Below are 24,644 nucleotides of genomic sequence, written 5' to 3' on the forward strand. Positions count from 1 at the left end.
CGCCGTAAAGTTACTTTAATATCTTTTTCTCCACGACTGAATATACAGTGATAAGGGGAGTAGCGTATCCTTCTGCTGTAAAGACGGGTGGAATATGTCAAAATCCACCTGCTGGATCCTCTTTAAATAGTTCTCCAGGGCAACCTGGAAAAGGAGAATAATGGCCATTAGGTCACAGAATTACTAAGTTTTTTAAAGAAACTGAAGAAAACTTGTAAGTATTCAGGCTATTTTAGTTTCCCTGAATTTAAATGAGAATTTTAAAGGGCAGCGAGAAAATAAAGACATCTCAGAAGTTTCTATCAGACCAAGTAAGGCAGGATCCAAGAGCGAGTAGTAGAAATATCAAGCCAACTCTGATCATGATTTATAGAACATAAGTTTATAATTTGTTTTACACACAATGTACTCAATCACGGACAATGAACGCCACCCCCCCAACACACACACACACACACACACACACACACACACACTGTGCCATGAGGATGAGCGTAAGTTGTTTAAAAACTTATTTTGTGGAAAAGTTTAATGAGTCTCCATGTTCTTGCTAGAAAACAATGTCCTGCCTCGGAGAACCACCGCGGGCCCCTGTAAGTGTCACCCCACACTTCCCCCGTCACGCAAAACTTGATCTTAAGCTTTCGTGGGGATTAGGGAGCAGGATGGAAAAGATGGTGATGGGCCGGGCTCTTTATTTTATGGTTTTCAGTTCTTTTTATTAATTTGTACTTTTTAATTTATCCTGGTAACTTGAATAAACAGAGAAGCCACTTAGTTTTGCACGGCATGGTCCTAAGAGGCATGTCGAGCCTTTCAGTCCACCTGCCCAGCTCCCCTGCTGTCTGCACTACAACCTGTGTGCTCCAACACTCATGGGGTCCTGCTGTGGGTTTGCTGGAAGATTCAGATGAGCCAAAAGCCAAAAAACAAAAAAGGACTGTATTTTCACCCAGGCTTTTTTCCCCCTACACACAAATGCACATACAAATTTAGTGTCTACATTTTAAACCCTAAACTTACAAGTATGTATGAGCAACAGGACAGGTGCATGAATGTGCATAGCTCTGCCTTGTGCTGTCTTAGCAAAAAACCTGCAAACAATCCAGGTCTTTGACAAAAAAAAAAAAAAAAAAGTACTCTTCACACAATGCAATATACTGCAGTGAAAGGTGTGATAAGACTACATAAAGCTCGGGATCCCTGGGTGGCGCAGCGGTTTGGCGCCTGCCTTTGGCCCAGGGCGCGATCCTGGAGACCCGGGATCGAATCCCACGTCGGGCTCCCGGTGCATGGAGCCTGCTTCTCCCTCCGCCTGTGTCTCTGCCTCTCTCTCTCTCTGTGACTATCATAAATAAATTAAAAAAATAAAAAATAAAAATAAAACCACCTCAGAGTGATAGCCAGGGGCAGCAGGAGATGTCCAAGACGATGGGCAGTAACTTATATCCAATAGCAGCTTGTTCAGGCATTCTCTCAATGTAAGTATTGTAGTTAAAAAAAAAAAAAAAAAAAAAAAAAAAGACTACATAAAGCTCAAAAACAAAACTAAACAATATATTGTTTAAAAATAGATCAAACAGGGAAAAGCCCCCCCTTATTTAAATTTTATTTATTCATGAGAGACACAGAGAGAGAGGCAGAGACACAGACAGAGGGAGGAGCAGGCTCCCTGCAGGGAGCCCAATGCACTGGACCCCGACCCTGGGTCTCCAGGATCACGCCCTGGGCTGAAGGCGGTGCTAAACCGCTGAGCCACCCGGCTGTCCGGAAAAGCCCTTTTGAAGCAGCAGGATAATGAATTCAAAATTCAGGAAAGCTACTTGGGGGAGGCAGGCAGAGGCCGGGGGATGAGACCGGGATTAAGTAGAGGACTGCGGTTTAATGGCGATGTTCTCATTCCTGGACCAAGTGGTGAGCTCACGGGTGTTCACGACGTTGTGCTTTTTAACACACACATATTTATATGTAGATATCAAATACTAAAGTTTTAAAAGAGAATGAAAAAAAAATTTGGAGATATTTTAGTGTACTTTCACATGTTCCTTTTTTGGAAAAAAGAGTTCATGTTATTATTCATGACGTTCTAAGTGATAAATATTTAATATTTTGTGATCTACTTTCTATCTCTAAGAATTCTACTATGTTTGTTAATATCTAATTAGAAGGACTGGTTAATGAAATTAAGGTAGTCAGCACATGATAGACTATTGTGTAGCCATGGAATATTGTATTTATAAATATTTTTAATGGTGTGGCCAGACGCTTGTGAAGTAGGATGATGACATGCAAAGTGTGATTTCAACTCTACACAAAAATTCATTAAAAAAAAAAAAAAAAAAGAACAGAATAAGCAGTGGCTATGTCTGTCCTGGCATTATAGGTGATTGTTCTTTCCTTCTCCTTTTTCTTATGTTGTCCAAATCTCTGTTCTGAGAATGTCGTTTTCAACAAACTAGGAGGAAGTTCCATTAAAGTACAGATGAAGGGGCAGCTGGGTGGCTCAGTTGGTTAAGCATCTGCCTTCAGCTCAGGTGGTGATGCCAGGGTCCCGGGAGGGAGCCCAGGGTCCTGGAATCGAGTCCCACATCCGGGTCCCTGATCAGTGAGGCGTCTTCTTCTCCCCCTCACCCCTGCTCATGCACTCTCTCCCTCTCTCTCCTCTCTCATAAATTAATTAATTAATTAATTAAAATAAAATAAAATACAGGTCAAACATGACTTCAAAATCAGAGCTCAACTGGAAATGCGCAGATTAGGATTTGGTCCAGAGGCACGTCTGGCTAACAGTGCGTATCTGCACACACACACATACACACACACACACACACACACACACACACACGTGCCTGCGCAGAGAGACCCGGGCGGTCTGGTGACTCCACATCTGCCCCAGAAACACAGGCAGGGCCTCAGCAAAGCACAATGTGATGAACAAAACCTACCACACATCTGCCCCATTAATTAAACAGCCTCCTCTGTTAATCTACTTACCGTCTGAAGAAAAGCAGGAAACGCTTTCACAGGAACACTTTTGTGGAAGGACCTAGCCTGCAAAGGAAGGAGAAAGGAAACTGGGTTCAAACGTAAATACTTCTGGGAATAAACACTCTGCCTCTGAAGTGATCACAAAGCAACACTAGAAGCCTAACGACACGGCTGGGGCCTCTCGCAAAGGCAAGAAAACCGCTCTCCGGCCAATTAAGATTAATTTCTTAAGCCTGAAGGACTCAGGAAAAAGAACTTTAGTAAGAATCACATTCTTTCTTGTAGGTGGGCTTTGGCCCTCCCCAGCCGCCCTAGAGCACCTACCCCCAGGCCCTCTCGCTCGGTAGCGAGGGGAAAGAGGAGATACTGCTTTAACGAGGCCCGGCAGCTCCGCGGCCTGGTGGTGAGCATGTCCGGTCACCTCCTAACTGCCTTCTGGCCCGCTTCTCCAGCTTTTGTTCCGTCCACGCAGGCAGCCAGATGAGCGTCCTGGGTCACTCTTACTCTTACTTTCTGTAACCTAAGTCCCCGACACACCAGGCCTTCTGTCTCCAGGGCCCCACAGCTTGCTCCAGTCTCAGCGAGCCCAACTCACTACGGGCCCGGCCGCCACCCGACCCACGTGACGCCCATCCTCCCACGCTCACCAAGCCCACTCTCGTCTCCAGGTCTCGGTTTCTATTGTCAGAGAACGCCTCTACCCCCTGCCCTCTGGTTTACCCTCACCGGTCTACTAAAATTGCTCTTTTCCAGATCATCCACGATTTACTAATCACCGTACCCATCTTTTCAACCTCTCTACAATGCGCAAAACTTTAATATTCCCCTTTCTTAGAGTGTTCTCCTCCCTTGGTTTCTGAGACACTGACTCCTAGCACACCGACTTCTTTGATCCCTAGTTCCTTCCCCTCCTAATACATGGCCCTTGTTCCTTCGACCCGAGAAGTGGAGGTGGGCCTCGGGTTCTGCCCCTGGAGCTCATGTCTGGACATACACTCTCTTTGCACAGTACCATCCACACGCAGAGCTTTCACCACAGGCCTTCTCTGTGCATGACTCCCAAATCTCTTACCTCCAGTCCCCACCTCCCTTCAACACTGCAATCCTGCAATCTTCAGTAGCTCGTCTCCCTAAACGTTCTCAAATCCCCTTAAATTCAGCTATGACCAACAGCCGGACCAGAGGCTGCTGCTCAGCAGCATGTGCCCTTGCTGCTCACTGTGGTCCCTGAACGGCACCACCACTACCGTAGTGGTGGTCCAAAGCTGGACTCCGTGCAGCTTTCCCTCTCCCCGATACGGCCACAACACAGTCAGGCATCACAGTCGATTCCACCTCTGGGGTGTGTGTGTGTGTGTGTGTGTATGATCCTACATACTAATATATACACACCCAGCCTCTCTAAGCCAGATCCTCTTGGTCTCTCACAAGCCTCCTGACAGATCTCCCACTATCCAAATTCGTCTCAAATGCTGCTGGCCAGGTTCTCCAACGTGCAACACCACTGTCCCTGCTCTACTCACTACTGGCAATGTTGAAGGGGCCCACGAGCCATATGCCAGGCACAGTGACAGTCTTTATACATGCTGACCCATTTATCCAAAGCACAGTCCCCTGAGTTAGGTTCTAATAGGACCCTCTGTCCCAGAGGAGGAAACTGAAGCACGGAGTTTAAGACCACGTGATCAGTAAACTGCAGAGCCAGAACTGAAGAGTCAGCTCCAAAGCCAGCATCTGCACCCTCATCCACCACGCCCCAGAGCCTCTCCAAAGCCTCCCAAACGCCACAGTCTTCCTTCAGTTCACCCTTCCAAACCTGTTTTCCAGGATCCTAGTTCAAATAACCTACAAGTTTTCACATGAGGCTGACTGAAGTCATTTGACAATTTTCATTCCTGGCCCCATCCCAGCTTTACTGTGTATCCAGTGGGTGAGGCCTGGGAATCTGCATTTTCCAGGTGCCTTAAGTGTCCATCGGCTGGAACCATTCAGGTCCCAACACAGGGCTTTCCTGCTTTTACGATTCTGTTGTGCTCTCAGATCTTACCCAAAACTCTGCTAGTTTTAAGTAATTTCTTATCTAAACTTCCATGTATTTTATCTGTATCTCTGTCGTGGCAGAGAACTGTGCTTCAGGAAATTCAAAAAAAGACTAAGAAAGACTCTTTGCCTTCAAAAAGCTTACAATCTGATTACCTACTTAATATTTCACAAATATTTACTGAATGCCTATAATGAACCAGACACTTAGATGCTGAAGAAAACAGCACAGAACCAAAGTTACGTCCATTGTATGAGGTGAAGGGGCATTAAACAAACTTTTAGTATGTGAGGTGGTAAAAAGTGCTAAGCTAGGTGAAGGGACGGAGGGTGATGGAAAGGAACGATGTTATTGTAGATTTGGTGGCCAGGAAAGATCTTTTTGATAAGGAGATATTTAAGGGGTTGTGGCGGGGAGGAGTTGGGGGGTGGAGAGCACCTTTCAGGCAAACAAACAGCAGGTACAAAGGCCCTGAGGTTTGCAGGTAAATGACAAATCTTTAGGATCCACTGAAGCTCAAAAAAAAGGGGGGTGGGGTTAGTTCACAAGAAGAACCAGGAAGAAACAGTGTCATGAGAATCAAGAAAATAGAAAGTTTCTGCCAAGTTTTCAGGAGCCACTAGGATGAAGGAAAATTTCCAGCAGAATCGGGAAGGAACAGCATTATTGGGATGAAGGACATAGTTTCAAGAAAGATGTGGCAGGGCAGCAACTGTCTGGCTCAGTCGATGGAACACTCGACTCCTGACCTCGGGGTTGTGAGTTCAAGCCCCACGCTGGGTGTAGAGATTGCTTAAAGATAAAATCTTTTAAAAAAAAGAAAGTGGGGGTTGGGGGGAGTCAACAGAGGACAAGTTACAGCTTGAGAAGACGTGAAGAAGTAACTCTTCAGAAAGACCTAAAGTGGTACGCAGGAGAAATCAGGAACCAGTTTAGGAGCCAAGTCAGAGAATCAAGGGAAAAACTATTAGAAAGTTTCACGGAGAAAAAAATGTCTATGGCGTGAAAAGCAGAAAAAGTTTACACGTATGAGAGTCTTAAGTGCCCATGAAATGTGACATTATTTAGGAGTGCAGTGCTTATTATCAGAAGAGACGGGATGGATGTGAAATGATGGCACAATGAACGGTGCCAGGCTGATGCCAGGTAAGGTAATGATGAACGCAGGCAGCTCACTCACAGAAGTTTGACTGGGAGGGGGACACGAGCCACAGGGGGGTCCAAGGCTGCCCGGAAAAGGGGCCAATTCTCAGGCCAGCTGCGGATGCCGAGGACATGAACATGGGGAAAGGAACCATGGCCCCAGCAAGGTGGAGACACACCACATCCCTGAGAGCGAGGGTGGGTGGGGCGCAGTGCAGACAGGAGCCAAGCCAGGAAGCTGAGTGAGGGTGCGTTCATGTGTGCAGGGAGAGAAAGCGGGACTGTGAAAGCTGGAGGCAGTTCGTAGTGGTCCCTGAGATGAATCTACTGGGATTTCAGTGAGAACTGGAGTGAAGACTGGGAACCATGAGCACCTCTAGGCATGGGAGTTTCCTAGACGCTTTGGCAGAGAGGCGACTTACATGCTTTAGGTGCAGGTGCGCCTGGCTGGCAATGTCATAGATCACATCTCTCACGTTTTTATCCTGGTTCTTCCGTAGAAAATCCTCTTGTGAAACACCATGCTGGGCGGGAAAATACGACATTAGGAATCTAAAAGCACACACTCTTTAACTTAGTTCAAGAAAAACAGGTGATAGGATAGCATGTACAGTATGCTGCCTATCTTGTTCTGAAAGTACATGTGTATGTGTGTGTGTGTGTGTGTATGTGTATACAGACACACACGCCCCTAGAAGAATACAACAGGATGTTATTAACAACAGCTGTAGGTGGGACAAAAGTACACAAGCAGAAAACAAACCTACAGATCCATCATGGACCTAAGTGCCTGACTGATAAAATTCTCCCTTGCTGACTGGAGCCAAAAAGCAAGAAGCATTCATTTCACAGCAGTTACGTGACTGGATGAAGCAAAGAACCAATAGCTCCTGCCCACCCCACCCCCCACCCCCCACGTGCCTGAGGGAAGCCAAAAGAGGAACGGGAACAGTCTTACCAGCATACAGATGTCCATGGGAAGGAACACTCTTCTCCTGCTACCATGATAGGGTGTCGCTCGCAAGCAAGTGACGATGCCCTGTGCTTTGCCAATGTGACTTGCGGCATGATCTGCATGAAGATCCTTTACACCTGTGATTTTTAGAAATTAAGCAAAAGGGCTGCTCTTTACTTCTTAAAGGCACAACAAATCAACACAAACAGGTTGGAGAAATCATCTAAACATGTAAAAGCAGGTGTTTATCCTATGTTTTGTTTCTGAAAAAACAGGACTTATTTGAGCAAAACTGGGCATAAAGACAAGCTGTTTACCACCAAACAGGTCTCCAAACTGCAACTTGTAAATAAAAGAGTTTTCCCTGGACCACAGCACACCCAGAACACATTTGGAATTCTAATCAGCTATCTTGGAAAAACATTAAGAGTCTTCCACTTCTTGTCCTCGATGCAATTTCCATATGACCTCATTTTAAGTATACGCTTGACAAACATTCTGCTCTTTGCTCCGTCCTTTCATTGTGCTGGCAAACGTGCCACCGGGTGGACATGCAGTGTAAGCCTGGGAATCTCAACAGGGACTTGTGTTACTCCTTTCGGCTGACACAAAGATCTATTACCTTCCCCAACACAGAGGCCCAAATAATCTCCTCCTTACAATAAGACTTCACCAACTTAAAGTCAGATGAGGAAAAGTATCATCTAAATTTATTTATTTTTAAGAAGAAAGAAAAAGAAAAAATCTCATAAAAACTTTGAGAAATGCAGTTTTATATTTTCTGCACACACCCCCTGTGTTTTAACATGGGGAAGTAGTACTGACAGAACGATGAGTCGGGCCCCAGGCCTTCCAAATTGTAGAAGATGCTTAAAGAGGAAACAAATCATCTGCAATTACCAGAGTATTAATTACAGCATTCCCAGGAGGGGGCTAAAGTACTTTTATGAGAGCCTGAGCATTTTGATTAGTCTGCACTCCAGAGAAAGATTATATTCCCCTCCTTGCTAAACAAAACAAAACAAAACAAAAAATGTTCCTGTATCGGTGGTGCAAAGAAAACTTTCAGTGTTTAACTGATCAGACTGTCAAATTGTGAGAGTCAAGTCTGAAGGGTATTTTCTTTGAAAAAGAGAATTATGAAACAGAAAAAGACTTACCCAATATTTCCAGTGTTAAGTAAAGAAGAGAGCTCTGTGTGTTTTCAGCATAATTTTCCAATTCCTGGATATTACGATACGCTTTGTCATCTAAATTCTTTTCCTATAGTCAAACAAAATGCAAATAAAGTTTGATAAATTGTCAGTATTTTATAAAGAAAAGGCACAAATTTTTTGCCCTAAAGAACTAATAAAGAATAATTAGTACATAGCTCAGTACACAATAAGATTTAAAAAAACATTAAAGTCCTACACATTCAATACTTACAAATCACCCCTCAAAATACTACCTTGGGGATAATCTCAATACACAAATCACCACAGTCATAGGGTCAGCTGGTTATTAATTCCTTTGAAACTGATCGATAGTTATCTTACCTGATTACACTATATTCCAGAAACAGAAAAATGTAAATCTCAGAGCAAAAACATCCAGCTACTTTTATAATAATACATTTACAAAGACTCCACTGCTAAGGACATACACCCATTCCTTTTTTTTTTTTTTTAAATCAGAAGAACATGGCACCAGCAATGACCCCAGGGGAAAACATTAGGCCCGGTCTTTCACATTTTGTAAAACTTGAGACATAACTCACATACCATGAAATATACCCTCTTAAAATGTACAATTCAGTGTGTTTCAGTATATTTACCAAGTTGTACAACTACCACCTCCATCTGGTCCCAGAATGTTTTCCCCACCCTGCATCCACTAAGCAGTTACTTCCCATTTCCCACTTCCCAGCAAGCAAACGACTCATCTATTTTCTGTCTACACAGATTTGTTTGTTCTGCACATTATATAGAAATGGTGACAGGATATGTAGTTTTTTGTATCTGGCTTCTTTCAGTTTGCACGTTTTCAAGGATCATCTGCGTTGGAGCCATGTATCAGTACCTGATTCTTTTTAACTTAAGAAATTATGATTATGTTCCATGTATGGATGTACCACATTATGTTTGTACTCACTCACTGATAGATCCTGAGTTGTTCCACTTTTGGACTATTCGGAGTAATACTGCTATGAACATTTGTGTGCAAATTCTGTATGGACACATGTTTTCCTTTCTCTTCAGGATAAATATAGGAGTGAAAATACTAGGTCTATGGTAACTCTATGTCTAACTTTCTGAAGAACTGCCAAACTTTTCCAAAGCAGCTGCACCATTTGCCATTCCCATTAGCAATGTATAGAAATTCCTAATTTCTCTATATCCTCACCAACACTCATGTACTTGTGTTTATCCATTCGTCTTTTTAATTACAGCCATCCCAATGAGTGTAAAGGAGTCATTTATTCTGCTTTTGACTTGCATTTCCTTAATGAAAAGATGCTGAGCATCTTTTAGGTGCTTATTGGTCATTTGTAGATCTTCCTCACAGAAATATTTACTCAAATCCTTTGCCCATTTTTAAATTGGATTATTTGTCTATTTTTGAGTTACAAGAGTCCTTTACATATTCTAGATACTTGTTCCTTATCAAGTATATAACTTACAAAAATATTCTGCCATTCAACTCCCATTGAAGTTTTTAATTTTGTTGAAGTCTAATTACCTTTTTTTTTTCTTTTATTGCTTAGGCTTTTGGTATCTTATCTAAGAAATCACTGCCTAACCTAAAGTCCCAAAGATTTATTCCAGTGTTTTTTCCCTAAGTGTTTTATAGTTTTAACTCTTACATTTAGGTGTTTGACGGATTTGGAGTTAGTTTTTGCATATGGTGTTATATAGGCATCCAAATTCATTCCTTTGCATGTGGATATCCAGTTGTCCTGGCATTATTTGTTGAAAAGTCTATTCTTTCCCCATTGGATTATCTTCACACCCCTGTCAAAAAATCAATTAACTATAAATATATGGCTTTATTTCTGGACTCTTAATTCTATTCCATTGAATTATATGTCTGTGCCATACCAATACTCCACAATTTGGTAACTTTGGAAATAACTTTCATCTTTTTCAAGATTGTTTTTGTGATTCTGGGTCTCTTGCATTTCCATACGGATTTCAGGATCAGCTGGTCAATTTCTGCAAAAAGGCAGCTGGAATTTTTATAGGGATTGTATCGAATCTATAGATCAATGTGGGAGATTGATCCCAGTCTTTTAAATATCCCTCCCTACAAATGCCAAATGTTATTTTCCATTAAACCAAAAAGTTATCTCTGTCTTAAATTCTGTAACTGTCTTTACCTCATAAAAACAGAAAACACCTAGGGTGCCTGAGTGACAGCCAGTTAGGCCTCCCACTCTCAATTTCAGCTCAGGTCATGATCTTATGATCTCAGGGTCATGAGACTGAGCCCTATGCCAGACTCTGCATTCAGCTGGGAGTCTGCTTGAGATTCTCTTCATCTCCCTCTACCTTTCCCTGCTCCCACTCACATACACATGTTCGGGCACTCTCTCTCTCTCTCTCTAAAAGAAATTAATAAATCTTTAAAAACAAAACAAAACCGAAAACACCTGAAAAATAGATTTTTGGTGCTAGTTAAGTCTGTAAGCCAACTGCACAATTTTTTAAAAATGCTGAATCATTATCTCCCATTTTAGCTTATACTTATACTCTATGGTTATTAATGGGTCATATTCAAATAAACTAAACATATTTTCAAGACAATAGTATGTGATAAATATCAGGCTGATGAGGACAGGGGGCCAACAATGTATCAGGAAGACTACATTATTAGGCTGGGACAAAGAGCAATTTGCATGCTTGGCTGGACCTCAAGCTCAGTTCCTAGAATGTGGTCTGGTACTCCATTCACTAGAGTAGAACCGTCAGACTCTCCCTCTCCTATTTGGACAGAGATCCAAACGCTGTGTGTACATAAACGTACGTGCACGACTACTAAAGTTTTGATGATACTAAGGAATTATCTGTAATTTTTTGAGGTATGATCATGTATTGTGGGTATATTTTATAAAAGTGTTTTTAAAATCTTTTCAAGATACATATATATTTGTAGCTCCAATAATATATCTGGGGTTGACTGTAAAATAATCCAGTGGGGTTTAATGAAAGAGGCTGGTAAAATATAGATGAAACAATACTGGACGTGTGTTCATAGCTAAAGCTGGGTGAGATACATGACAGTATGCTATATTCTTCTACTTCCGTATAAGTCCAAAATTTCCATTAAAAAAAAACATTGCAGGGGATCCCTGGGAGGCTCAGCGGTTTAGCGCCTGCCTTTGGCCCAGGGATTGATCCTGGAGTCCCGGGATCGAGTCCGGCATCGGGTTCCTGGCATGGAGCCTGCTTCTCCCTCTGCCTGTGTCTCTGCCTCTATCATGAATAAATAAATAAAATCTTAAAAAAAAAAAAAACACACTGCAAAACATAAAACAGTAGCGTGTGGGTGTGTACACACACACCTCCGCCAGGGTGCTGTGTCTGCTGTCTGACTCAAGACGCAGAGGCAGGGCTGAGGGGGTGGCACGCAGTGAGGGAGAGTGGACAGAATGGCACAGTCCTCTAAAAGTTTCCTTCCCCCAAAATATAATACGCTTATTAAAACATTTCCTCCCGGAGGAATTAGCTTACAGATTAAAAGGGAAGAAAACACTTAAGACTTGAGCAATTTCAACTTACTCTTTCATCAATGATTTTCATAAGCCATCTTTTAGTCAGATTATGTCTTTTCACAGCCTAAAAAACAAGAGTGTTATAAATTTTTAGAAAGTACTAGAAATGACTTCAGCAGACTTGAATAAACAAACCAAATACAAAACTAGGTAAGGAAACATTTGTAATAACTCATCATCAGATAAACAGCCAGTCATGTTAAATATCAGGGGAAAAGAAAATGTCCCTAAAAAACATTTCAAAACATTTCCAAGTACAGATGATACATCCAAAACATTTCCACTAGACTTTCTTATGCTACTGGTAATTTAACAATTCTACTTTCAAAAAAAAAAAAAAAAAAAACAAGAATTAAATACTGAGCTTCTGTTACATGACGCAACTTGACTTCTATGTTTACTTATCACACATAAACTAGTTTCCATAGGATAAAAATTCTACTTAGGGTAAATTAGCAAGTAAAGACACTCCAGGAGGAAAATACACACCTAATGCCCAGATCTTGGCTACCAGTACCATTCCCCTCAAAGGAAATGAGGCCCTGAAGAAACGGATGATTCCAGAGAGGGGACAAGAGAGATTCAGGGTGATCCTAGAATATGTTACTGTGCCAGAAAATAAGAATGCCCCCAAAAGTGATGGGGGTGCATGTCATAAGGACACAGGAGCCAGTCTGAAAGAGCTCCCACTGTCCAAATCTGGGACAGCTTTAACACCAATATTATTAAATACAGCAATGAATTATAAATTACTGGAAAAAATAGGAATTCACATCAATAATTAATAAACAAATAAATAAATACAGGAGATTGAGAGCTCTTCCCTACAGCAGAATGCCAGCTAAGTCCCAACCAGTAATGTTGACAGAGGGCTAGAGTCTGGAAATTATCATTTTGCAATCGTAACAAGGGAAGACTAAATCAAAGAAGAACCATCAATGAATGCTAAATTTAGGAAGAAACTGATATGTGCACAGTCTTGAAGTCAACCTTAAAGTCTTAGGTTGTAAGAGTAATTACAATTATAGACTAGGAAAACCAGGCAACATCTTGACCAGATGATAAAAATTAATAATGCCAATAAAGGACAGATGGACAAAGTGTGCCTCTAGACATGACACCCTGAGAAGAACATGTCACTTTTGCAGTATTCTGGCCAAACACACATAAACTGAATTGGCCATGAGAAAACGTCAGACCATTCCAAAATGAGGGATGTTTTAGAACAGCAGGGGGAGGAGGCTATAATCTTCAAAAATGTCAATGTCTTAGAAGACAAGGAGAGCCCAGAGAACTGTTCCAGATTAAGCAGGCAAAAAAGACAGAACAACTAATACCTGACCCTAGACTGGATCCTATACTGGAGGGGAAAAATACTAATGTAGACAATACTAGAGAAGCCTACAAAAGTGGAATATAAATAGAAAATTAGATAAAAGTATCATACCGAAGTTAAATTTATCAAAGTCAATAACTGTTTTGGTTACATAAGAGAATATTCCTATTCTTAAGCAATGCTCATTAAAGTATTTAGAGATAAAAGGACCATGATGTATATAACTTATACTCAAATTATTCAGATAAAAATTTTGAGTGTGAAAATGCACATGCACATGCAAGAGAATGCTACACAAATCATTAACAAATAGACTAAAATGTTAACAGGTGAATCTGGATATAGATTATAGAAGTTTGTTTGTACTATTTTAAATTTTGCAACCTTTCTCAAAGTTTGAAATTATTTCCAAGTAAGTTTTAAAACCATTTTCTTACCAAGTCAACAATAAGATATATTTTCATAATAAAAACAGTAATGAAACAAAATCTTAGGAATATCCTACACTCCACCTAAGACACTAAGCTGTCACTGATACTAAAATGTAAAAAGCATGCTCCTCGACACACATTTATGTCACAAAAGGGTATGGAGACAGAGCCCATTTTGCCCAGTAGGAACCTAATGGAAGCTACAAGTGCTGCGTGGCATTGGCTAAAGCCCTTTCAGCACTACTGCTAATACATGGTAGGACTCCCTCAGGCTTCTCCCCAATCCTAGGACTCAGCCTGGGACTCCTCAGTTGTTACAGAATCCTGATATTGTTTTATTTTGTACATGTCTAAGCGGAGTGAGGCATGTTTGATCTCTGCAACCACCATCAAGCACCATTCCTGGCACATAAAGTACTCAATAAATATTTAACCACCGAAAGTTGGATTCCTGTTTACTCAAGGCTGAATCCATACCGGCTGCAGTTCCTTGACCACAAAATATAATTCTTCTGTCTGATTCTGGAGGAAATCAGAGATCAAGGTAAAAAAAATAAGTATTTAATAAGAACCTGAAAACATGCTGAATAAAGTATCAACAATTTTGGAAGTAGAAGCCAAACAGAATAAAAACCTTGGCTATAAACATAAACTGCAACTAACATTAATACATATAGAAATGAAGAAGCCCCTATGAAATACATACGTAATTATAGATACACAACTATTTTGTACCCTAAAAGCACTAATGAGTCACTGGGCAGAAAAGTGCTCACTGAGCAACACACTGTCACTCTTTCCCTACTTAATCTTCTAAAAGAGCCTGTCTCCCAAGAACCAATGGAAGGCTTTACTGGACAGAGGCCCAATGAACATAACGTCCAGCAGGAGGGGGACAGGGAGAGAACAGGGGACAACTGCTCTGCTCACTACCTGCCTTTTGCACATTCTCAGATTACTCTTCAACACGGTTCACATAAGAAAGCTGGCCAACAGCAATCATCCAAACTGAAGCAGCTGTTAACACTGGACAAATTGGCACGCAGGTAAACACTCTACAATTCAGATACGTCTTCCGGGTTTGTTTGTTTTAAGAGAGGCCAAGAACAAAATAAACGTGTGTTGAAAGAATTTCTAACCATCCTTGATGTTTCCTGACAGAGGCCAGGGCATTCCACGCAAGCCTTAGCATAAACCCCCACTGCAGTGATGTTTGCCTGTAAGTCATCATTTTTCTAGGCTTCAAGAGAAACTTTTCTTTAAATGGAGTCACCAAGGTTGAGGTTCTTAAAGGAAGATGAACAGAGGTAAACAACTAATCTAATATCACAGCTTCCCATCCACTTTTTCTTCTCAGTCCCCGGTTGATGGGGGAGCCTGGCTTTCCATCCTTACTGGGGCTCTGGGCAGTCAGTCAGGGGCCCAGGAATGGGGCCCGCCCTCTGCTGGTACGCAGACCTGAGAAGAGGTGCACCCCTGTCAGGTCTGTTGAGTGGCTCCGTCACAGCACCTGTCTTTGGCACTCATCACACCACAGTGGGGACCCAGATCAGGGACAAAAGGCACCTAATTCCCTTCCTCCAGTCGTGGTGTAGCACATTTCCCAACTCTGCATGAATGAAGGATCCGTACAGCTGCTCTAATGTGGAACTACTCACTAGATACATCAAGTTATCCTAAGAATTCTTTTTTTTTTTTAATTTTTATTTATTTATGATAGTCACAGAGAGAGAGAGAGAGAGAGAGAGAGACATAGGCAGAGGGAGAAGCAGGCTCCATGCACCGGGAGCCCGACATGGGATTCGATCCCAAGTCTCCAGGATCGTGCCCTGGGCCAAAGGCAGGCGCTAAACCGCTGCGCCACCCAGGGATCCCTATCCTAAGAATTCTCTAGCTCATAGGTTTCCATTCTCTAATATTTCAAATTTATCAATGAATATGCAATGCTATCAAACTCAACAAGGCAGTTTTATATTTGTGTCTAGATAATGGTGAGGGCACGTCTCCCTTCACAAAAGATCAATATGGGTTTCTACAGCCCACAGTATGGATTGGAACGCTGGAATAAGGAGCTACTGGGCGGACAGGACACGCAGTTCACCTGCCACTGCTTCAAAACTTGTGGGGTTTAGTTTCTACACCAAATAAGTGGAAATACAGAATTTATAACACAAAGGGACCAGGTTCTTTTTTTTTTTTTCCTTTAATAAAGAAATTCACTGAAGTTCTGTGCAATTAGGAGATGATTTTGAATTCCTCTGTCAAAACTAACATAGTTCTGAACATCACATGAGCCTAAGATTATTTTCAGGAATAGATTCCCCATCTCCACTAGCCAAGTTGTATGCATCAAAAAGTATGCTCAAATAACACTTAAAAGAAGCTTTTTGTTTTTACCTTCCACAGCTCCAAGGCCACAGGCTGCTGGGGTGGGTTATCACAGTATATGTCGTCCACTGTTTTTTTCCAAAATGCCATTCGCATCAGTCCAATTGTTTTCTCAGAGACGGAGTCCTTAACCTGTAAACAGAATACAAAAACCTTAATAAATGCACTCTTCACAGTTTCAAAATCAGTATTTGTGACTGTATAATCACATAAGTCAGCCAAAAACTAAGTTTAATTCTATATATGTTTCAACTTTTCCTTGAAGCTATCTATTGATCAAATAGACTATTTTGCATTCCAAAATAGGAAAGATATTCTTTCCTATTGAAGCTATATATTGATCAAACAGACTATTTTGCATTCCGAAATAGGAAAGATATTCTTCTAGAAATAAATGGCAATAAAAAAACAAAAGTGGGGGGAGGACATTTAGATTAAAAGAAATTTAATAGAGGAACCAGTTGCAGTATATGGAGTTTATCTGATCCTGATTTGAAGAGAAAGAGACAACTGGAAAAAATCTGAACACTGGATGTTTAATGATATTAAGGAATTATTAAATTTTTAATGTATGACAATGGCATTGTAGGTACTTTTTTTAAGGAGTTACCTCTTAGTGATACATACTGAACTATTTACAGATGAAAAAATTTATCCGAGACTTACTTCAAAATAACAGTGGTGAGGATGGGCTTAAGTGGGGATAGAAGGAAAACTCAAGATTGGCCATGAATTAGTAACAGGTGGAGCTGAGTAATGGGTTTATGGGACCTTATTATACTACACTAATTTATATATATTTGAAGTTTTCCATAATAAAAAAGTTTTTAAAAAATAAGTGGAAGAGAAGAAAAACAATCCTTTTGGATTAATGATTGTAAAATTATTTCTAAGTCTGGAGATAAACCTAGGAAACAGAACCAGGGGCCTTCTAGAGGAAGCAGGAAAGGAAGTAACATTTATCAAATGTCCAGAAGTACCAAGCCCTTTGCTAGGTACCGTCCCAGAGATTATCTGATTGCAGTCCCCACCACAAACCTGCAGGGTCATTACCAATGTACCAATTTAAAAATGGAAAATTCATGGCTCAAAAAAGACCGTGCTCTGCACACTCACAGCTCTCATAATGGAACCAAAAGGGTATGCAAAAGATTATGGGTGAGGGGAGCAGCTCACTACAAAGGTGCACATGAGGAATATCTGGAGTTGATGGAATTGTTCTTTTCTCATGACTATCGTGGTGAATGCATGAAACTGCATGTTTCAACACCTACAGAACTGTGTACCACAAAAAGTGAATTTTACTGTATATACATTTAAATAAACTCATTCATTCACTACATAACGTTTTTTAAGAGAAAGAGGGCATGTGTGTGCAAGCAGGGGAGGGGCTGAGGGGAAGAGAGAATCTTAAGCAGGCTCCACACTCAGGGAGGAGCCCTATACAGGGGTTCAGTAGATTAAGCATCTGCTCAGGTCATGACCCAGGGTCCTGGGATCGAGCCCTACATCAGGCTCTCTGCTCAGCAGGGAGTCTGCATCTCCCTCTCCCTCTGCCCCCCACCACCTCCAGCTCATGCTCACTCTCTCTCTCGCTCTTTCTCTGTCTCAAATAAATAAATAAAATCCTTAAAAAAATAAAATTGAATAAATAAAATATTAATGTCATAAAAGGCTGTGGAAACGTTCCAGATTAAAGAAGGCTAAAAAGATGAAAATTAATACAATATATGATCTTAGATTGGCTCCTGTACAAAAGAGGCAAAATGACATTATTGGGTCGTTTGACAAAATTGGAAACCAGATGGTAGGTTAAACAATCTACCGATATCAAATTTATTCAAATTGATTATTATGATTATATAAGAGAATATTCTTATTATGAAATAAATACTCAAGTTTATAGGGATAAGGGCCATGGTGTAGTCAAGTTACTCTAAGTTATTCAGAAAAAAAAAATATACATATACACACACACACATATTTGTCTATATATGTATACACACACAAAATGACAAAGCATATGTGGCAAAATATCAACAACAGGGTACATGGATATTTTTTGTACTATTCTTTTGTGTGTGTGAGATTATTTCCAAATAAAAAGTTGTTTTTGTTAATGGTCTTGGTGCCGGGTAGGTCTCTTAGCAATGTTTAGTATTCAGATCCCAGTGGCATATGGCCTATTCTCAATACAATATCAAGAGTAAACTTTTTAAAATGTGACCAAGCTTTAACATCCTTTTCTGCTCAGAACCTTCCAATGGTTTCCCATCTCTGAGTAAAAGCCAAAGTGACTGCAATGGTCTCCAAGACCTTGCCTTTCTGGTCCAGGTACCTCTAACCTAATCTCCTCCCATGGTCTCCCCGACACATCTGCTATGCCATACTGGCCTTCTTGTCTTTCAACATTATCAGGTACACCTGCACCTCAGAGCCTCTGTATGTGCTGTTCCTTCTGTTCCTTCTCTTTACTCAAATGTCTCTCTTATCTCCTTCAAATCTTTGCTCAAATGCTACCTTCTGAGGTTTTTCCTGACCACCGTATATAAAATAGGAACTCCTGCTACACCCAGCCTTCCCCATCCCTCTTAATTTTTTTTCCACAGTACTTGCTTCCACCTGATACATTACACAGTACTTGCTTGTTCCTTCAGTGCAGGGACTTTAAATGTTTCAGTGTTATACCCAGGACCTTAAACAGTGCCTAGCATATCTGAGATAATCAAATACTGAATGAATGAATGAACGAACAAGACTGTGTGTGCAAAACAGCAGCAAAACACTCTTACAATGTGACAGAGAATTCAGGAAGAACCCTAAGGATTTATCCATTAAAATGAAATTTTAATCATTTTAGAGTTAGAAAAGAAGATCACAATGGGGACTCCTTATTGCTAAACTGTCCTTGACTTAAGATGCAGATGTGCAGTTTATGCCTGAAAAAGGATGAGGTAAAAAAAAATACTGACTCATGACTTCTAGAAATAACACCAAGAAAAAACTAGCCAGAGTCTATGAGAGTATCTGCAGACTCAGTGTCTAATCTCGGGGGTGCTTCGGAGCTGTACTGACACCCTTTCATTCATTCCTAGTTCACTTCCTATCCTATACACTAGCGCACTTATGCCAAAACTTGCCACTTTCTTCAAGACTCCAAACCCTCCCCCGATCACTCAGTCTTAATATCCGAGCCCTCCATTTAATGAGAAGACCAAGGTCACTCCACTTCAACTCCCTCATTTCCATCCTCCATTTCAACTTATGTTGTATCAGCCCACGGCCTTTCCATTCTAAGAAAAAGAAGGCTCTTTCCTTCCTTCATAATTTTTTAGACAAAAGTGAGTTAGAATGATCTAAGGCCTGGGTTTGCTATAATTACTTCTGTTCCCCATTTCACATTAAAGCTAACACCTCATTAAAAAGTGCTTTGAAAACTGCTATAAGCAGTGATACTGTGATGAGCCTACTCAACAAACATGCTGTTAATTGCATAGTTTTATAATATCCCTAGAAAAATAAATAAAAATCCCAGAATGGTAGTTCCAGAAACATCAAGTTTGTCAGCTAATTTATTTTTGGAATTGAATTGGTAAGCCTGTGTAGGAACACAAAGAAATCACCAGCAGAGACCTTATACACACCTAACATGCAAATTATAACTGTATTTCTTTATTTTTTCAGCATTAAACACATTATATCACCATTTTTGCAAATAATTTTTTAAGGTATTTTAATACCAGCCTGAGCCAGTTCCACATTGAAGGCTCTCAGTGCAAAGGCAGAGCTTCTGGATTCTGCAGGGAACAGCAGGGAGCATAAATAGCCTTCATAATCCCGTTTCCTATAACAAACAGGCAGAAAAAGATAGTTATTTTTCACTTTCTAAACTGTACACCAAAAAGTGCTGACTAGTATTAACTGAAAGAAGAAAAAAAAAAAAAAAAAACCCAAGGATTCAATTCAAAACAGGCCTAAAATTTCTTGTATTTTATACTTGTTTCTTTAAAATTACAAAAAAAATGTATCTGCCCTCAATCCCAGACTAGTTAAAAAGAAATCATCTGTATTAATTTATCTGAACTTATATAGTACTTATAATTTTCATTGTTTCAGAATTACTTTGGTTTTAGTAAGAATTCAAATGATTTACTGAGGTAGAAATCAAGAAAGTAATACCAGGAAGTATTGTATGAACTCACAGTTTTTAATATACACACAGATAAGACATAAAAACAGAAAATAATATGGAGCGTGAGTGTGTGTGCCTGTGTATACACTTACATTTCCTAGCAGCATCTGCGGAGAAAGCCTAGAAGCAATGATAAGGAAAGACTGAGAAATTGTTCAAGCCTGAAGAAGACTAGAGAGACGTGATAACTAAATGTAGCATATGATCCTGAATGTATGAAAGTCATAATCAAATAATGAGCAAAATTTGAATGGAGCCTGTGGATTCAGTGGTAATAGTGGATCCTGACTCTGAAGGTGTACCATAGTCATATGGAAGAGGATTCTTGGGTGTACTAAGAAATACACACCAAGGGACACCTGGGTGGCTGTCGGTTGAGTGACCGACTCTTGGTTTAGGCTCAGGTCGTGATCTTGGGGTTGTGGGATCAAGCCTGATGTCAGGCTCCGTGCTTGGCGGGGAGTCTGCTTAAGATTCTCTCTCTCCCTCTCCCTCTGGCTCTACCCCACTCACAAGCACTCGCTCTCTCTTGCTCACTCTAAATAAATAAATCTTTTTAAAAAAATACACACCAAGTTTAGGGGGAGGCGATGGCGCATCATGTCTACACCTTATTCTCAAATGGCTCAGAATGTTAACAATGAGGGAGTCTGAATGAAGAGTATACCGGAGCTCTGTGTACTATCTGTAATTTCTATGTCCGTTTGAAATTACTTCAAAATAAAAAGTTTAAAACAACAGAATGCTTATTATATACATCATAGGATGACTGCCTCTCAACAAAGCTACTTTCACTATAACACACTGAAACTTTAATACATTCTTTTCTATAAAACAATTATCTAAATAAAAGGGGTCCAACGTCCTTCCATGGAATTTAGATACTGAAATTCAGGTTACTCCCACATTTTAATTGGTTTACTTTTTTTTCAATTTAATTTTTTTTTTAAGATTTTATTTATTTATTCATGAGAGACACAGAGAGAAAGGGAGAAACAGGCTCCACGCAGAGAGCCCGATGCAGAACTTGATCCCAGGATCCCAGGGCCACACCTCGAGCCAAAGGCAGGCGCCAAACCACTGAGCCACCCAGGGATCCCCCTTAATTTAATTTTTTGATAGAGAAAGAATGTGGGGAGGGGAGCACAGAGGGAGAGAGAAACCTAAGCAGGCTGCATGCTCAGTGCAGAGCCCGATGCAGAACTTCATCTCACCACCCTGAGATGACAACCAGAGATGAAATCAAGACTTGGACACTCAACTGACTGAGCCACCCAGGCGCCCCTCAATTGGTTCACATTTTGTTATCTGCCTAATAGAGAACTTAAACCTCTTCTAGCCACACCCTTCACAATTTCCTCCAACTTCCACATAAACAAAAGGAAGCGATAATGACAAGTAATCCTGCTATCACAAAACAGCTCTACCAAAAAATCTCACTGTAAGTGGTTTCAGCTACAAAATGGACAGTGTGGGCAAAACAGCTCTATAATCTATACCTTTAAATACATTATAGATATATTTTAAAATTCTATTGTAATATAAAAAGTCTCTGAACTTCAAAGTGTTTAAAACACTAGGCTGTTAATATGAAACAGGGAGAAAACAGTGACTAGGAATCATGACTACTATCTTAATTCAAGTAGTTGACAGAAATGCTACCTACCATATCTATTTCCTAATTTGCAAAATGAGGCTTGATAAGTAACCTGTTTCATATCTTCTAAAAATAAGCAATATGTGAAACACTTTAGATTTCTTACAGGGAAATGAAAAATGAAGACATTCTAGTATGGTAACAATCTTTGGGGAATAAGATACTCTACACAGAGAAAGGTTTCTCTGTAAAGTTTTTTTTTGGGGGGGGTTGGAAATTTTTCTAAACATTACCAATTTATTTACATACACGAAGATACACTGAATATTGGAACCATTTCTTCACTCAAGATTATTGTTATAAATATTGAATACTGGTAGACGAGGTTATCTTAAGTAGCCAACCAAGGTCCAGTTATTGGAGAAATGTTCCAGATAGTGAGAAATTCCATACCAGGATGGTTTTATATAGCAACAGAGCCAAGAACCTTTCATCCATTCATTAATGGTAACATTTATTCAGTGCCCACTATGCGGCAGCACTGTGCCAGACACCAAAAATCGGTATAGACTTCAGTCTGGTAAGGAGGGGCAGACCAATGAAAAATCAGCATATCTGGTGGACTGCTGTGCTAGTTCTAGTTCCATGGACCTGTGCCATCAAGGCACAAAACAGCAGCTCCCCAGTGTGTCTGGGGGAGAATGGAGAACAGGTACACTTTGAGACATCACCACTAGCACCTCCTTACCTCCTTAGAAGCACTAATCCCAAGGCCTAAAGCAGCCTTGGGGTTCCTCAAAACCATCCCCCAGGAAACCTACGGAAATTAGGTCTGAGATATTCCCAGGAACCTAGATTCCTAGCAGAGCTCTCTGGCTGGCTAAGCCAAACTTCTGGCCTGGTATCTTTTTCAATATTTGGAGGCCTTGCATAAGACACATATGCAAAAAACAACCTTGCCCAAATGATTTCAAGGGCCAAATCCTTAAGATTAATGAACAATCAGGAGCTAGAAACTGTAACCTTTCTTTCAAGTTACATTTGGTTTCTATTTAAATTTTTTTTTATTTATTATTTATGATAGTCACAGAGAGAGAGAGAGAGAGAGGCAGAGACACAGGCAGAGGGAGAAGCAGGCTCCATGCACTGGGAGCCCGACGTGGGATTCGATCCCAGGTCTCCAGGATCTCGCCCTGGGCCAAAGGCAGGCGCCAAACTGCTCCACCACCCAAGGATCCCCTTGTTTCTATTTAAAAACTACTACTGTGCCTATGCTACCGTGCCAGCATATTTATACACACATCATTGCATTTAACCCTCATAACCAGGCTCTGAAGACTATAAATTTACAAATGAAGAAATAACTGCATCTTAATGTGAGCAACTTTCCCTAGTGATGGACTTGGGATTAATAAACTCGCATCAGGGCAGCCTGGGTAGCTCAGCGGTTTAGCGCCGCCTTTGGCCCAGGCCGTGACGGCGGAGAGGGGGGGGGGGGGGGGGGGGGGGGGGTCTGGGTTGGAGTCCTACGTGGGGCTCCCTGCATGGAGCCTGCTTCTCCCTCTGCCTGTGTCTCTGCCTCTCTCGTGAATAAATAAATAAAATCTTAAAAAATAAATAAAAATAAACTCCGCTCAGGTCTGCATGCAAAACCCAGGCTTTTTAATAAATCACTCAAAAGCCTCCATTCCACTCAAATACCTACATGAACAGATTAAGTATCTGCCCACTTGCAAATATGTATTTGAGACATCACTGCCATGATATCCACAAACTATTACTGGAAGAACTGCACGATCACTATGCACATACATATAATATGTAGTGTGTGTGTGTATATATATATATATATATATACACATATAGCACATATATATGTAGTATATTTTTACTTATATGCAGCAATACATAAGAAATTAGGAAGAGGGATTATCCGCCTCCGGATGCGGACGTTAGGACATCACAGGTGTCAAAGATGGACCCGGACGAGTGGATACGGGTGGCATACACTCTGATGCTCTATATCTTACGATCATCAAAAAATCGGTAACTTTATATAAAAATGAGTCTCACTCTTCCCGCAGGTTTGCCTTTTTGCAAAGTTCCTACGGCTCGGATCTCCACTACTGCTAGCTTGCTTCCTTTATAAGCGCAATCAACAAAGAGGACGGAGCAGGGCCGTCATTTTTCAAAAGGGCCCAGAAACGACGCGCTGAAATCCGTGGGAATCCTGTTGCGTCACACTACAATTTGCTAAAATAGAATGCAAAAAAAAAAAAGAAAGAAAAAGAAAAAGCGATGTCCCGGCGCAGTCCGCCCTAAGGCGGCAGGCCCGCAGGCCCGGGGGCTCCGAGGCAGCAAGGCCGGGCCTGACCCCGGCCCGAGGTCACCCGCCGCCGGGTTCACGACCCCCACGGTCGGCGCCGCGCCGCGCCCCGCCCCGCGCCTGACCCCCAACACCCGGGGCCGCGAGCGCGCGTGCCGCACGGCTGGCCAGGAAGGACCAAGCCTCCGCCAGGGCGGCGGACGACAGGCGTCACGGGCCCCGCGACCGCAGGAAGGCCCCGCTCCCCGCCCGCTCACCGCAGCAGCTCCACGCAGTAGCGGTCGGCGCCCGCGGCACCCGAGCCGCTGGCCGCGGCCACGCTCCGCCCGGACCCCGCGAGCCCCGGGAGCCGCCGCGCGCGCGCCCACAGGCCCCGGGGCGGCCGGCGGCGGCACCACAGCCCGGGAAGGCCGAGCCGCGGCGGGCGGCTGGCGGAGCGCAGCAAGGAGGCCGCCATGACACCGACGTTGCGTGCCCTCTGACCCCGCCAGCCA

General features: G+C 41.7%; 1 protein-coding gene across 2 annotated transcripts; it reads right to left on the reverse strand.

Annotated features, from left to right (window-relative positions):
• Positions 1-24,627, reverse strand: NDUFAF6 (NADH:ubiquinone oxidoreductase complex assembly factor 6). 2 transcript variants are annotated; one of them, XM_041768978.1, is made up of 9 exons: positions 24,408-24,627; positions 19,780-19,879; positions 16,045-16,167; positions 11,888-11,944; positions 8,288-8,390; positions 7,131-7,264; positions 6,595-6,696; positions 2,995-3,051; positions 1-144 (listed from the first exon to the last, which is right to left on the reverse strand). In XM_041768978.1, exons 1-9 carry the CDS (start codon positions 24,605-24,607, stop codon positions 16-18), a joined length of 1,005 nt encoding a protein of 334 aa, XP_041624912.1. In that variant the 5' UTR covers positions 24,608-24,627; the 3' UTR covers positions 1-15. The 2 variants fall into 2 exon arrangements, with proteins under 2 accessions (XP_041624912.1, XP_041624913.1); XM_041768979.1 differs by having other exon boundaries at positions 19,776-19,879; positions 24,408-24,545.
• Between the last annotated feature and the right edge of the window lie 17 nt (positions 24,628-24,644).

The sequence above is a fragment of the Vulpes lagopus genome, chromosome 9 (genome assembly GCF_018345385.1).
Source record: "Vulpes lagopus strain Blue_001 chromosome 9, ASM1834538v1, whole genome shotgun sequence".
NCBI classification, from domain to species: Eukaryota; Metazoa; Chordata; class Mammalia; order Carnivora; family Canidae; genus Vulpes; species Vulpes lagopus.